Below are 14,020 nucleotides of genomic sequence, written 5' to 3' on the forward strand. Positions count from 1 at the left end.
ACCTACATCATGTTATTGCACATCAGCAATAAAGATTTGTCAGTATAGATAATATTTTATACTTAGGGGTTATTTACTAAACCCTGAATTTATCTGGTCGGGCTTTTTGGGTCAAGCACTGAAATTTTTCAAGATTCATTATATCCCGATGCTGCAAAAAGCCTGAATCCGAAAATCTGCCATCTCAGACCTGTGAGGTCCTGTATAATTCAACGGGAGAGCGCCAATTTCAAAATCAAAAAAATCCAGGGTTTTTAAAAAAATCAAGTGATTTGGGAAAAATGTCAAAAATAAACCCAGATGATTTGGGGTTTTGCTCGATTTTATCGTTTTTTTTTTTCCCAATCCGATTAATTTGGGTTTTTTAATTAATAAATCAAGTCAAATAAGGCATGGGAGTTTGGTCGTGGTTTTTTAAATAAATTAATAAGATACATTTGGAGTTTAGTAAATAACCCCCCTACTGTTAGAGATACAGTAGAACCCCCATTTTACGTTTTTCAGGGGACCAGAAAAAAATGGTGTAAAATCAGGGAAACGTATTATGTATAATATATAGGTGGGACCACAAAACAACCATGTAAAATGAGGGAAAACTTAAACAGGGAATATAAAATTGAGTTTCCACTGTATATAGATTTATTTCAAGAAACCTTTATATATTCTAAATGTTTTTGGTCAGACTGAAGGGCTATTTCTCTGCCCACTGTCATTCTGTGTTCAGTCCAGATGCTCTTATGTAGCTTGGACTTGGTAGGTTACCTTTTAGCTATGCACCTCTTATTGTAGGGCTTTGTATAGCAGATAAAAGCGAAACTATGTACAGGATAATCATTATAAAACTGTAGAGGAAGAGGAAGGTATTTAATCTCCTGGATGTCGTGTTAATTGCCGAGAGAAGTTAGGAGCTGTGTTTGTGCTGCTGAATTGAAGGCCGATGTGTTGAAAGCCAAGCTGGGTTCTATGGTAGAAATGCTATATACGAGGCTGAAATCAATTTATTCTAACCTTTTGTCCAGTTACCAGCACTTCGTGTTCAGTAACAGAGTGTTAACAGGTTTAACAATGGCGTTTCTGCGTATCCTATCAAATGGATCTTGCTAGAATGAGGCCTTGGAAACGGTGTCCTTCATGGGAAAAAAGGAAATTTTTTTAGTAATCCCTATTTGCAGAACCTTTTTGAGTGCTTGCCTTTTGTTGACACTGCTTCTGAAAAAAGAGTTACAAATATGCGGCATGTACATTAGTTAATGGCATAGCTGGATAAGAATGGAGATTTTAAGGAAGGCCCACAAGGTTATTTCATGATGGAGAGACCTGCTTTATACAGTATGGCTTATTGTCCTCTATCCATACATGATGCTTTATGCCTCTCATACACAGAAGCCACAACACATTCATTATACCCTATGGTAATGGGGAACACGTATACAGTTTTGCAATTTAAATAGAAAGGATTTTGCTACTGACCATAAATGACTCAGAAGTCTCCCAAACACACAGAGCCCTGCTGATCATTTTAGAAAGAAATTAACATTAACAGTGGCTTTTGTGTATAATTCCAGCTCCAGTGGAAGACTTAAAGGGCAATATAATTTTTAACCAAAACATATTTTGAGTCTTCCATTACATTGGCTGTTATGTAAAATGATTGATGGAAATACAGGAGGGGTTTCTGTAAAATGCCTTAGACTGGTCTGTTATACTGGACTTTTGTGGTCCAGCTTGGGCCTGTAGATATTTCAAATACCAAAACCTCTTGTGAATTTAAGTCAAGGTAGGACCTTAGTTTTCCATGTCTAGTAACCCTACCCCTACAGTGGCACAAGACATTTTGTCAGCATTGTACACAGAGTTAATATGTCTTATACCTTTGGGTTACTGACCCAAAGGATCATTTTATGTTGATCATTCTAATGTAATGTAATGTAAAGTATTTGCAGGGCACATTTATGCTTCCAGCGTTAATGGTCAGGATCTGCATTGTGATTTGATAACCTGAAAGGTAAAGTGGAACTAGGAGATACAGAGACAAAGGAGTCTGTTATAAAAAGAGAATCAAATAGGATTTTGAGGAATTTAGGGGGAGATAGATAATAAAATAGATAAAGCATATGAATGTGTCCCCTCGTCATGAATAGAAAGAGAGCATAGAAAACAGAGGCTTTCTCTGGATAAAATTATTTATAAGAGAAAGAGAGAAAGAGAAAGAAACCTTGTTTATTGTATTTATTTAATTAAAAGACCACCCTTACTTTCCACCAATTTCCAATGATAGAGGACCACTTGGAGACCAATTAATCAATTTCACAATTCATCTGCCACTTCTTAGTTCATTAAGGATCCTTTACAGAGAAACACCATTAATTCTATATGTAATATTAATTACTCTAAGCCACTTGATTGACTCAATTAAATCAAGAGGTTCAGTAATTTGAATTTAAAGTGCAATTACTATATCCTCAAAGTACACAATTAGTGCCGTATGTGACGATTGACTACTAATTAATTATTGATTTATCCAATTAATAGTTACAAGTGCAGTGCCTTAGAATGATTATGGTTAAACCAAATTTTTTTAACCTTAATTAATTGAAGCAGTATATATACCGTATATACTCGAGTATAAGCCGAGTTTTTCAGCACCCAAAATGTGCTGAAAAAGTCTAACCCGGCTTATACTCGAGTCAGACGCGAATGGCTGTGCTTCAGGACATCTTCAGCAGAACACACACTCCTACGTGCGCTCTGCTAGGGAAGAACTCATGCTGCCGTGCTTCTCTTCCTGGTCTTCCGGTCCGAACTTCCAGGTTGTGACGTCACTTCCAGAAGTGATGCCACTTATAAACCGATCGTTACTGGGACGTGGCTTCAGATTCTTCAGTTGCTCTTTGCGCTTCTTTGAACAGGCATGGAAAGGAGTCTGGACTGTGCAGCACATTGGGATCCTGGGGCTACTGAGGGTGCTTCTAACTCTGTTCAGACCATGTACGGTGTAATGAAGCCCCACCTCCCCAAACAGGGCTGAGGAGGGAGGACCAAGTCACAAGGGGGGAGATTACAACAGCAAGTTTGGACAGCACAGAGGTGTGAATGCAGCCTCTTCGGATCAGTGAGTAGGAGTGTGTGTTCTGCTGAAGATGTCCTAAAATGCATTTCTCACCCTAGGCTTATACTCGAGTATAAACTTTCCCAGTTTTTGGAGGTAAAATTAGGTACCTCGGCTTATACTCGAGTATATACGGTATATAATAATAATTATAAAGTGCAGGTGCCTAATCGTAAAATATCCAATTCATTATATATTTTTCTTCAAAATGTATTAATTAATAACTTGATAAAGTTAATAGTGCTAATAAATTATCGACTTAAAAATTGGTCTGTTATTTTCCCATCTCCCCGGTCGCTCTTGCATTAAAACCCAGAATGTGGAAATAAAATAGTTGGTGGAGTTACTCCCGTAGATTCTAAACTAATTCTAATAAATTTCTAATCCCTGGGAGTACCACAAAGTAGGAGAAAGGTCAGGAACTGAAGGGCTGCAGTCTCAAATTTTAAAACTTCCCTGTTCTTATTTGAATACACTGTTCTAGTCTAAAAAACGCAAACCCAACAGACCTTGGAAAGGAAAATAGGATAAGATAAAGAAAAGGTAAGTATGAGCGTTAAAAATTTGCTTACACAATCTCCAAACAATGTTAAATTTAAAATAAAAGTAAACTCTTACCCTGACGAGCGTTTCGCCAGTGGCTTTTTCAAAAGGCAATTACATGTCCTGTCTAGCTTAGCGTTCTTTATAGCCGCATGGATCTAATGAGCGTGACACTTCCACTTTCCCGTTGTAGATCTTCACAGCGTCACTTACATTATATCCTATGGTTTATATGAAAGCTGTAAATAGATTATTTTCATTTATTCCATGGGGGAAACAGTATTTAATTTGAATATCCAATGGCTTTCTCTTTTCAGAAGCTCTTGTTCCAGATTCCCTTTTCTGATTTCCATCTTAACTTGTTCAATGGCCCAGAAGGACAATTTTTTCGGGGTCTGAATTATGGAATTCCCTAAAATGTTGTGCCACAGTTGAAAGAGTTCTTTATGTTTTTGCATCGCTTTCTGCATTTCTAATAGTACTACAATGTTTTTGTATACGTAGTTTAAGCATTTGAGTTGTCATCCCTACATATTTTAAATTGCAGGGACATTCGATGCAATAAATGACCCCTTGGCTTTTACAGTTTATATAATGCCATATTCCAAATCTGTCGTAGAATTTTTCTTTTCTTTGCATTTGACTGCACATATTTCATTCACCACATGGATATGACCCTTTTATCTTATCCGTTGCTTTTTTCAGACCAAAATGGCTGTGGCTCATTAGGTCCTTTAGATTGAGACTTCTTCTCTAACAAACTTGTACTTGATTTGGCAATACAGCTTTTAGGGTTTCATCTACTGTTAAGATACTCCAGTGTTTGTTCAAGATCTCACGAATTTCTTTACTATTAGTACTGTAATTGCTAATAAATCTTAGATTATCCTTTCCATCAGATTTTTCTTCTTTATTCTTCTTGGACAGTAAGGATTCTCTTTCAGTACATAATGCTCTGTGATGTGCATTTTTTAATTGTTTACTGGAGTATCCTCTATCTTTCAGTCGAGTTTTTAATTCTTTTGCTTGTGTTTTATACATAGCTTGTGTTGTGCAGTTGCGTCTTAGTCTTAAAAATTCCCCAGTTGGAAGAGCTTTTTTAACATTATTGGGGTGGAAACTGGAATGGCTTAGTAAGGAATTGTGGCTGTTTCCTTTCTATAGTTCCTTGTGAGGAGTTCTCCTCCCTTACCTTTGCTTATGTTCAGATCTAGGAATGACACTTCTGTATCTGAGACTTGGGAGGTTAATTTGATGTTTAATTCATTGTTATTTAGTTCCTCTAGGATTTTTTTGAATTCAATGGGGGTTCCTTGCCAAAGGATTAAAATATCATCGATATATCTGAGCCATTTTAGAATATATTTCTGATATTTAACAAATCTCGGTCCAAAAACTATGGTTTCTTCCCATTGTCCCAGGAAAAGATTGGCATATGCCGGGTCACACGCAATTCTGGATTGAATTATGTGAAATCCTGTTTCTTTATGCCATTTCAGTGAGTTCAAAGGATATTGTCTGATCCCAGAAAAATTCAAGGACTGTTGCAAAACAAATAAACCATAAAAATCTTCATTCTATCGTGAGGAATGCATTTTAGTTATTATTAGTTACCTACAAATCATATTTGGTTTTGCATTTGTTTTTCAAGCAAATACCAAATGAAATCAAAACCGTAGTTTTCATATTCAAATGTGAACAAAGTCTCCCTAAAAGTGCATCATCCTAAAAAAAATGCAAACTTTATGGACAAACTTTTCAGCAGGAATCGGCAAAATCCTTCTGCCCAGCCGAACCGAATCCTAATTTGCATATGCAAATTAGAGGCAGGGAGGGAATTTGCGTGCCTTTTTGTCACAAAACAAGGAAGTAAAAAATGTTTTCCCCTTCCCATACCTAATTTGCATATGCAAATTAGGACTTGGTTCGGTATTCGGCGGAATCTTTCGCGAAGGATTCGGAGGTTCGACCGAATCCAAAATAGTGGATTCAGTGCATCCCTATTTTAAACTATAAAATTAGATTCTTTTTTTGTGTGAAAACAAACTAGTTTTTGGAATTTATTATACCCCAAGGATGGAAAAAGTCAGAATCTGAAAATCGGCCATCTCAGACCTACTAAGGTTGTATATAAGCCAATGGGAGAAGTCCCAAAGATATCCTGTTCTGCACTGGGTTTTATGCAATAATCATAAGATTTCATGGTTTTCTGGCAAAATTGGAGTTTTTCAAAATTTAAATGATGATATTTTTTCTAGTTTTTTTCCTACACAGACATTTTTCAGAAAAATGTATTGATAGAGTAAAGTAGAGTAAAAAACCCATGCGGATTTGGTCGGAGTCGTTTTTAGAAAATAACCCCCTAAAAGCTCAGAATTAATTTGGCCAGGCAATTATGGTGATTTCATATCCGAGTATTGGGACTTATTGACTCATTTCTGATGACGCATCTTCTGATGACTTTTAATGATCCTAATATTGATATTCCTGGCTTTTTGTTCAATTCTTGCCCAGTCCAGGATAAAGGATCTTGTACTTAAAGGGATACTGTCATGGGGAAAAAAGAAGAGAATTCTGCACTGAATCCATTTCTCAAAAGAGCAAACAGATTTTTTTATATTCAATTTTGAAATCTGACATGGGGCTAGACATATTGTCAATTTCCCAGCTGCCCCTGGTCATGTGACTTGTGCCTGCACTTTAGGAGAGAAGTGCTTTCTGGCAGGCTGCTGTTTTTCCTTCTCAATGTAACTGAATGTGTCTCAGTGGGACATGGGATTTTACTATTGAGTGCTGTTCTTAGATCTACCAGGCAGCTGTTATCTTGTGTTAGGGAGCTGCTATCTGGTTACCTTACCATTGTTCTTTTGTTTAACTGCTGGGGGGGGAGGAAGGGGGCTGATATCACTCCAACTTGCAGTACAGCAGTAAAGAGTTATTGAAGTTTATCAGAGCACAAGTCACATGACTTGGGGCAGCTGGGAAATTGACAATATGTCTAGCCCCATGCCAGATTTTAAAATTGAATATAAAAAAATCTGTTTGCTCTTTTGAGAAATGGATTCAGTGCAGAATTCTGCTGGAACAGCTCTATTAACTGATTCATTTTGAAAAAAAATCCCTTTAAGGATATATGAACATGTGCATTTTGGCGAGAGATGTCAAAGCTTTTGCTGAATGCAGTGAGCACATGTTAAAGTGCTCTTATAATACAATTAGTCAAAACGAAGTAGGGGAAAAGATCTCACGGGAAGGTTGGGCTGTGTTATACAAACTGTACAATGTTTTATACAACAAACACTAATGATCATCCCAATCTCACATGTGTCACATTTGGGTGTGCCAAATCTAATTATAGGAGGGGATTACAATCAGGAAACTTTGTATGTATATTTATATATGTATTTATATTTATATATATATCTGCCATAGCCATGTCTGGGTTATTTACAGAGCTCAGTGAGAACAAGGTATCTGATACACTTACACATTTTGTATCATGTTCTGTTGGTTTATTTAGCAGTGGTTTATTGTCAGTTCTGATGGCTGCCATGCATTGACATAAGGCCAAAATAATATTTACCCCACTGTGGGCCCAAGGAGGAAAGTTCTAAAAATGGTCATTTTGCCACGTGGCAGTGTCTCTGTAGATTTTCGTGTGTCTGTTTTACAGATCATGTTAACGGCCACTGCACGAGTCCTACGTCTCACACTTGCATTTCGGGTAAACGCACCATCACTGCTGATGGAGTGAAAGCCAATCGTAGAGGTCCAGGTCGGCCACCTTTTCGGAAAGCGCAGTCTGCTGCCTGTATGGAGATATCCTTGCCAGTCACCTCTGAAGGTAGGACTATACGCTGCAGGACTCACTGTTGTCTGTCTGTACAGGAATAGATAGGGAGGTTAGTCTTGTATAGATTTATATGTGTTCATTCAATCATACACCCAGCCCCCGATGTGCATGATACTCACATTACAATATAGGAATAGTGGCATGATCCATATAAAGCACACTGACCTAGCATGAACCCAGCCTCTTCCTTTTACTATTTTTAATTACGTTTTATCGATAGAAAAAGTAGCAGAAAACAGGTTTTTATAGGATAAATTTATCTTGAACATTGAATAGACACTACCGTAATGACCGACTGGGCAGGTATGTCAGCTTGAGGGTCTGTTTAGACCATCCAGCCACCTTGTCCAAACTGTTAGGGGCCGATTCACTAACTTCGAGTGAAGGATTCGAAGTAAAAAAACTTTGAATTTTTGTGCTCCTCGACTATCGAATTGACGTAAATTCGTCTGAGTAGAATGATTCGAATAGATCGAGCGCAAAAACGCTGCGACTATTCGCCATTCGATAGTCGAAGTACTGTCTCTTTTAAAAATACTTCGACTGCCTACTTCGCCACCTAAAACCTACTGAATTGCTTTAAAAGCCTATGGGAAAGTCCTATAGGCTTGTTTTCCAAGTTTTTGATCGAATAAAAAGGCATTCGATCGAATGAAAATCCTTCGAGCGAATATTCGATTGAGCGCCTATTCGCCTGGCGAATATTCGCCAATTCGACTATTCGCCAGCGCGTAAATTCGCCCGAATTGCCCATTCGATTCTATTCCCCAGTCGAATTTCGAGGGATTTAACCCCTCGAAATTTGACCCTTGATGAATTTGCCCCTAAATGTATTTTGCCCTTGCACCAGACACTTAGTAACAAATTGCATTCACAACTCTTCACTTCCTACTGGGGATGCACAGAATCCACTATTTGGGATTTAGTAGAATCCCTGAATCATTTGTGAAAGATCCAGCCGAATACCGAACTGAATCCGAATACTAATTTGCATATGCAATTTGCATATGCAAATTAGGGTCGGGAAAGGAAAAAGTAGGAAGACAATTTTTTACTTCCTTGTTTTGTGACGAAATGTCATCTGATTCTCCTTCCCGCCCCTTATCTACATATGCAAATTAGGATTCGGATTAGGTTCCGCCAGGCACAAGGATTCAGTCGAATCGAATCCTGCTGAAAAATGCTGAATCCTGGATTTGGTGCATCCCTACTTCCTACAGATCTGATCAGACCATTGGCCCAAAGCAATGGGGTAATAGCATATAGCCATCTAAGTGTATGGGCAGTAGCCATACTCATTTGTTCAGCCATTTGGGCAGTTTGATTGGATACCCTGAAGTGTTGGCTAGTGTTTGGCCACCTTGAGGAGAACTTTACCCCCAGTTCATTGATGTCACAATGAGGGGAGCAGTGCTGGTCTCCCTGCTGCTGGTCTCGAAGATGTTACAGTATCTCATTCCATGTTTCCAAGTTTGAACACAATGGAATCCACCTCATACGCCACAGGCCTATTTAAAGATGAAAGGAGAAAGTGAACCCCGTTTTTACACTTTTATAATACAACCCCCACTTTTTTACAGGTCAATGAAATTACAAGTTAGGAAATATAATAAAAAGCAGCTGGAAAATTCATGTTACATATATTCATGCTCCTTGCAACATTGTGCTCTGTAAAATGTATTGATATTCACAGCATGTTCTGTTCAGATCCCTCTCAATGTATAAGAGTATATCTGTTCTGTGTCCTGCTGTTTCATCAGTCAGTATTCCTATGGATCCTGACAGCTCCTTACCTATAGGGAATGTATCATGGATGTCAGAGCTTATTCAGAGGTGTAACTACAGACGAGGCAGATCCTGCACCTGCAGGGGGACCCAGTAGCTATATGGGACCCATGAGGCCCTAATTAATATACAATGTCAATAAATATTGGTAAAACAGGTCAATCTCTAGAAATTTTGGGGGCCTGAAAAATATGTTGCTGTGGGGCTCAGTCATACCTAGTTACACCACTGAGCTTAAAGCTACAGGAGGGCCCACGTCAGTAGGAGTCGAGAGCAGGGTCGGAACTAGGGGTAGGCAGAGTAGGCACGTGCCTAGGGCGCAAAGGTGGAGGGGCACCAGGCTTACTCCAACCCCTAGTCCGGTCCCTTCTCTGCCGACCACCTACTTGTTGTCATCTATGCGCGATAGCGGGTTGCTCCACACATGTGCACAAGCGTCTTTTCGCGCATGCGCACAAATGCCAATTTGCACCAGGATCTAGTCACGCACACGCGAGCATCTAGCTCACGCGCATGCGTGCACCCAAACGGCGCAGCAGCCGGGCAGGCTGCCTAGGGCGCCTTCCCGGCTTGGCCTGGCTCTGGTCGAGAGACACAGAGTATATACACTATCCTTATATGAGATCAGGTAAACTGTCAAGAACTTTTTATTACAATGCGAATAATTAAACAGTGAATAAATACACCTACAAAACTAAAACCCAGTCTGTACCAATAAAATGCATTGGCCACCAGTTTCCTTTCACGCCCCTATAAGATCAGGGTGCCTCCGATTGTAGGGGGTCTGTGAAAGGAGGGGTTTTGAAACTGGTGGGAAATGTTTGGGTACAGATTGGGTTCTAGTTTGGTAGGACAAAAGAGACTGTGATTGGCCAAAATCACTAGGATCAGTAAATCAGGGTAACACCAAACTCTCCCGTCCCTTTCATGGCACCTCTACTAAATATTCGAGCCCATTCATTTTCCACATCGACTGTACAGAGCTCATGTATGGAAGACCACGTGCCGTTGTGATTGGTGCATGTTCTACAGTTTTCCAATGGAATGTGACTTGCTCCCTCTCACACACTCCCGATGCACTCGCTTAACAACACTGTGGGAAATCATGATGTGCTCCTGGTTGGATCCCTCTCCTCTCTCTCCTCTGTTTGCAGAAGCATTGCCCTTCATGGTCTTGTAACATACCATGTCCTTGTCTCTGTCAGACAAATGGTTCTCTCGTGTTGTTTCTGTTACAGAGTGTTTTGTTTTCTGTGTCATAGAATAATACTGTAGCTGTCACGTTTAAGCACCAGCCTGACGTCACAGGACCAGGGAGTTCATTTTTTTAACACTGTAATTTATATTCTGATTTTCCCATGTCTGATGCTTGCTTTTTATTTTGGGTTTTACTTTAGAATCACACATTTATTTCCTCATGTTGGAACAGAAACAGTTCATATCTACTGTAGCCTCATCCAGAAAGAGAAAAATTCTCTGTAGTTCATTGTGTCCTCTAGTTATTCCGACTGAGCCTTTACCTCCCCAACATTACAGTTGATCCCCGGAACCTTATATATAGAGGGTTATTTATCAAAATCCAAATTTATCTCATTATTTTCTGAAATATAATCCGGCCAAATCCGCACAGATTATTTCCCTTTATTTATCGATACATAATCCCGAAAAATTCCAGTTCAGGGAAAAAATTGGATTGTGCAAATTTTTCATATTTTACGCACACAAAAACTCACATCTTTTTCAGATTTTTGCCCTAAACCATAAAATCTTCAGATTATTGCATGAACCCCAACGCAGATCAGGATATATTCGGGACTTCTCCCATTGTCCATTGACTTATATATACAACCTCAGCAGATCTGAGATGCCAGATTTTTGGATTCATACAATTTCCATCGTTGGGTATAATGAATCCTGAAAAGTAAATTTTTTGGAGTTTTTGAATTTCGGACTTTAATAAATAACCCGAATAGAGTTGCTTCAGACACTATATATTAGTGACAGTCTCTATGTGAAGATGTTCCTTGCACCTGTAGAGCTGTTGGTTTCTAAGTAATGGATAATTAGGAAATATAGAATATTAAATAGATAATATAAATATACATACCGGTAATATAGAATACTCCTTCTGCATGAACATCTGTTGCTCTGCTAATATAAGGTGCAACTTATTTTCAATAGAGAAATATAGGGTAATGTGCATTTATACATGTGTTCATATGTGTGGGCTGTATTCTCCATAGAAAGTAATATCACACACATGCACTGTTATTGTATTGAATGGGCCTAGTCTCTGCCAGTGAAGCAATGTGGTTTATATACATAGATACATATATATATATATAATGACCAGTTAATAGAACTTGGGTTTCTAATGGCAATAAAGAGAACTAGGGAAGGGTATATCTTGACTTGCTGAACTTAGTAGGAAATCAATAGCAATGATACAACTGCAGATTTGTATTGTAAATACTTATTGCCGTGTCATTAAAGAATAACAGTTGAATATGGTATTGGGCATGAACTGAGCCTTTTCTTCAGCCCAGATTTAAATACTAGGGTTGTACCAAATCCACAATTCAGCTTTTTTTAGCAGGATATTGATTCGGCCCAATCCACGCTCCTGGTGAACCAAATCGGAATCCTTAAAATCATGTGAATTTTCATCACATAAACCAGGAAGTGAAAATAGTTTTACGTGTGCATTTCTCTTTGGCCTTTCCTGTCCCTGATTTGAATACACAAACGAGGGTTCAGATTCTGTTCGATATTTGCCTGAATCTTTCCCTAAGGATTCGGGATTCGGACACATCCCAAAATTATGGATTTGGTGCATCCCTATTAAATACCATAGAGTTAAATAGGAACAGGTAAGTCTTTAGGCTTCAGTGTGTCCTGGCGTTTTTTTTAATGCAGACCTCTGTCAGTCAGTTGAATATCCATCTGTGTGTATCTGATGCAGGCACCAGCCATTATATTGTGTTCCGCTGCTAGTAAATTCCCATTAGAATGGCCCACAACAACAACGCTGTACTATGCCTTTAAGACCAGTCATAGTAACAGGCACTCCCTTATCTCTCTCCAATGAGTTAATCAAAGATAGAAATATAATCATTAAATAGCCTGATGTTTTGCACCCATATTGAGCACTTAATCATTGTTGCGTCTGAAGAACGCGCACCCTAGATACAGTATGTAAGTGCAATGTGATTAAGTAGGCGGCTTGCAACTCAATGGGAACCTACACACCAGGTTCATAATGTAATAAATCAGCAAGTCAAAATATCCTTCCAAGTTGGTTATTTCTCTTCCAATATTTAAGGAGTAGTGGGGGGTTGTTTTTGTACCTTTATGGAAATAATTGTTGCTTCAATTGTTGCTGTCCTTTTGCAATACATGGCTTCTGTAGCAGTAGGTTACATTTCCAGACGGGCAATGCTTCAGCAATTACACGGAGTCAGTACTTTCTCAAATGACGAGTGCCACTATTCTTCCAACACGTGGGCCGACAAAGGTGAGTGTTCCAGCGCCATGGACAGTAGTAAGACGTGTGTAGTAGCAATGTGTGCAGTCTTTAGACTAGATTACTTAGAATTTGTGATTAATAGATGTTATTAGTGACAATAGTAGTGTCTAGGAATGCACCAGAAGCAGGATTCAGTCGGGCAGGAGCCAAATCCTTCATTTTTAACTGAACTGAATAGAAATCCTTGAGACTTTCAGACCAGACCAAGAATCCGTCCTTACTCTCAAATGAGTGCTCCTGCACCCAGAATAAAAAAGAGGGGGATTGATCAATGCTTACTCACTGGTCCCCTGTTTCATGAGGAGTGAGGGGCATGAGCAGATTTAAAACTGGTGCCTAATAACAGAAAATATCGCCCCCTTCTCTTTAGTTACACCCTTCCATCACAGGGTGGATTTTGCTTCCTAATCAGATTCCTTATTCACAGGGGCGATCCTGGCTCCTCCGCCGCCTGAGGAAGCAGAAGTTGCTGCTGCCCCCCCTCCCCTGGAAAATCACTCTTAAAGTACCAGGAGCAGCATTTTTGCTGCCCCTGGTACCTAGTGGCCTCAACTTGCCTCATTGGCGAAGCACCCCTGCTTATTCAGTATAAATACAAGTGCATGAGTTTACAAAAACAGGGGTTTTTAGTTACAAAGTTATGATCATACAATTGGTAAGTCACCATACCACGTCAAGGTGAACCCCATATGGTGGTCCCTAACTATTTACCTCGGCTCATATTATTCAAAGGCTGGCACCTCCCTGCATGGTGGAATTTCTTGGGATACCTGTCTCCTGACCTGGGCTAAAGGAGAGATTGCCAAGACCCCTCCCATTTTAAAGGCATGGGACCACCATTTAAAGGGATGTGTGTGGGGGTGCTACATGAAAAGCTTGGCCTGCAGTAAAACGGCTAAATTTCTGGCAGAATACCTCTGCTAGATTACAAAAATATGCAAAAAAGGAGGTCTATGGGAGCACTCCACCACCAGATGGGGTTTTGTAAATACATGCACTTGCATAGATACTGGATTAGTTATGAAAAGGGACCAGGCTTTGATCAATCCCCCCCCCTTTTTTTTATGCTTGTAGCTAATTTGGCCAGATCAGTAGCACTTTCATTGTATTTATATATTTTTATTAGCCTTGAAGTGCTCCCACAAACCACCTTTTTTGCATTTCCTGCACCCCGAATTGGCTGCAATGCCCTTGGTGCTGGAAC

At 39.3% G+C, this 14,020-nt stretch overlaps 1 protein-coding gene across 9 annotated transcripts in view; it reads left to right on the plus strand.

Annotated features, from left to right (window-relative positions):
* Positions 1-14,020, plus strand: part of LOC108707806 (syntaxin-binding protein 5-like) — a 178,895-nt gene that overhangs the window by 150,841 nt on the left and 14,034 nt on the right. For 5 of the 9 annotated variants that reach the window (XM_041581400.1, XM_041581402.1, XM_041581403.1 and 2 more), the window contains 2 exons: positions 7,326-7,496; positions 12,700-12,804. In XM_041581400.1, the coding sequence (XP_041437334.1) occupies positions 7,326-7,496; positions 12,700-12,804 (276 nt within the window). The remainder of the gene's footprint in view (positions 1-7,325; positions 7,497-12,699; positions 12,805-14,020) is intronic. The other 4 variants (XM_041581404.1, XM_041581406.1, XM_018245803.2 and 1 more) reach the window with 2 other exon arrangements.

Source organism: Xenopus laevis, chromosome 2L (genome assembly GCF_017654675.1).
Source record: "Xenopus laevis strain J_2021 chromosome 2L, Xenopus_laevis_v10.1, whole genome shotgun sequence".
Classification (NCBI taxonomy): domain Eukaryota; kingdom Metazoa; phylum Chordata; class Amphibia; order Anura; family Pipidae; genus Xenopus; species Xenopus laevis.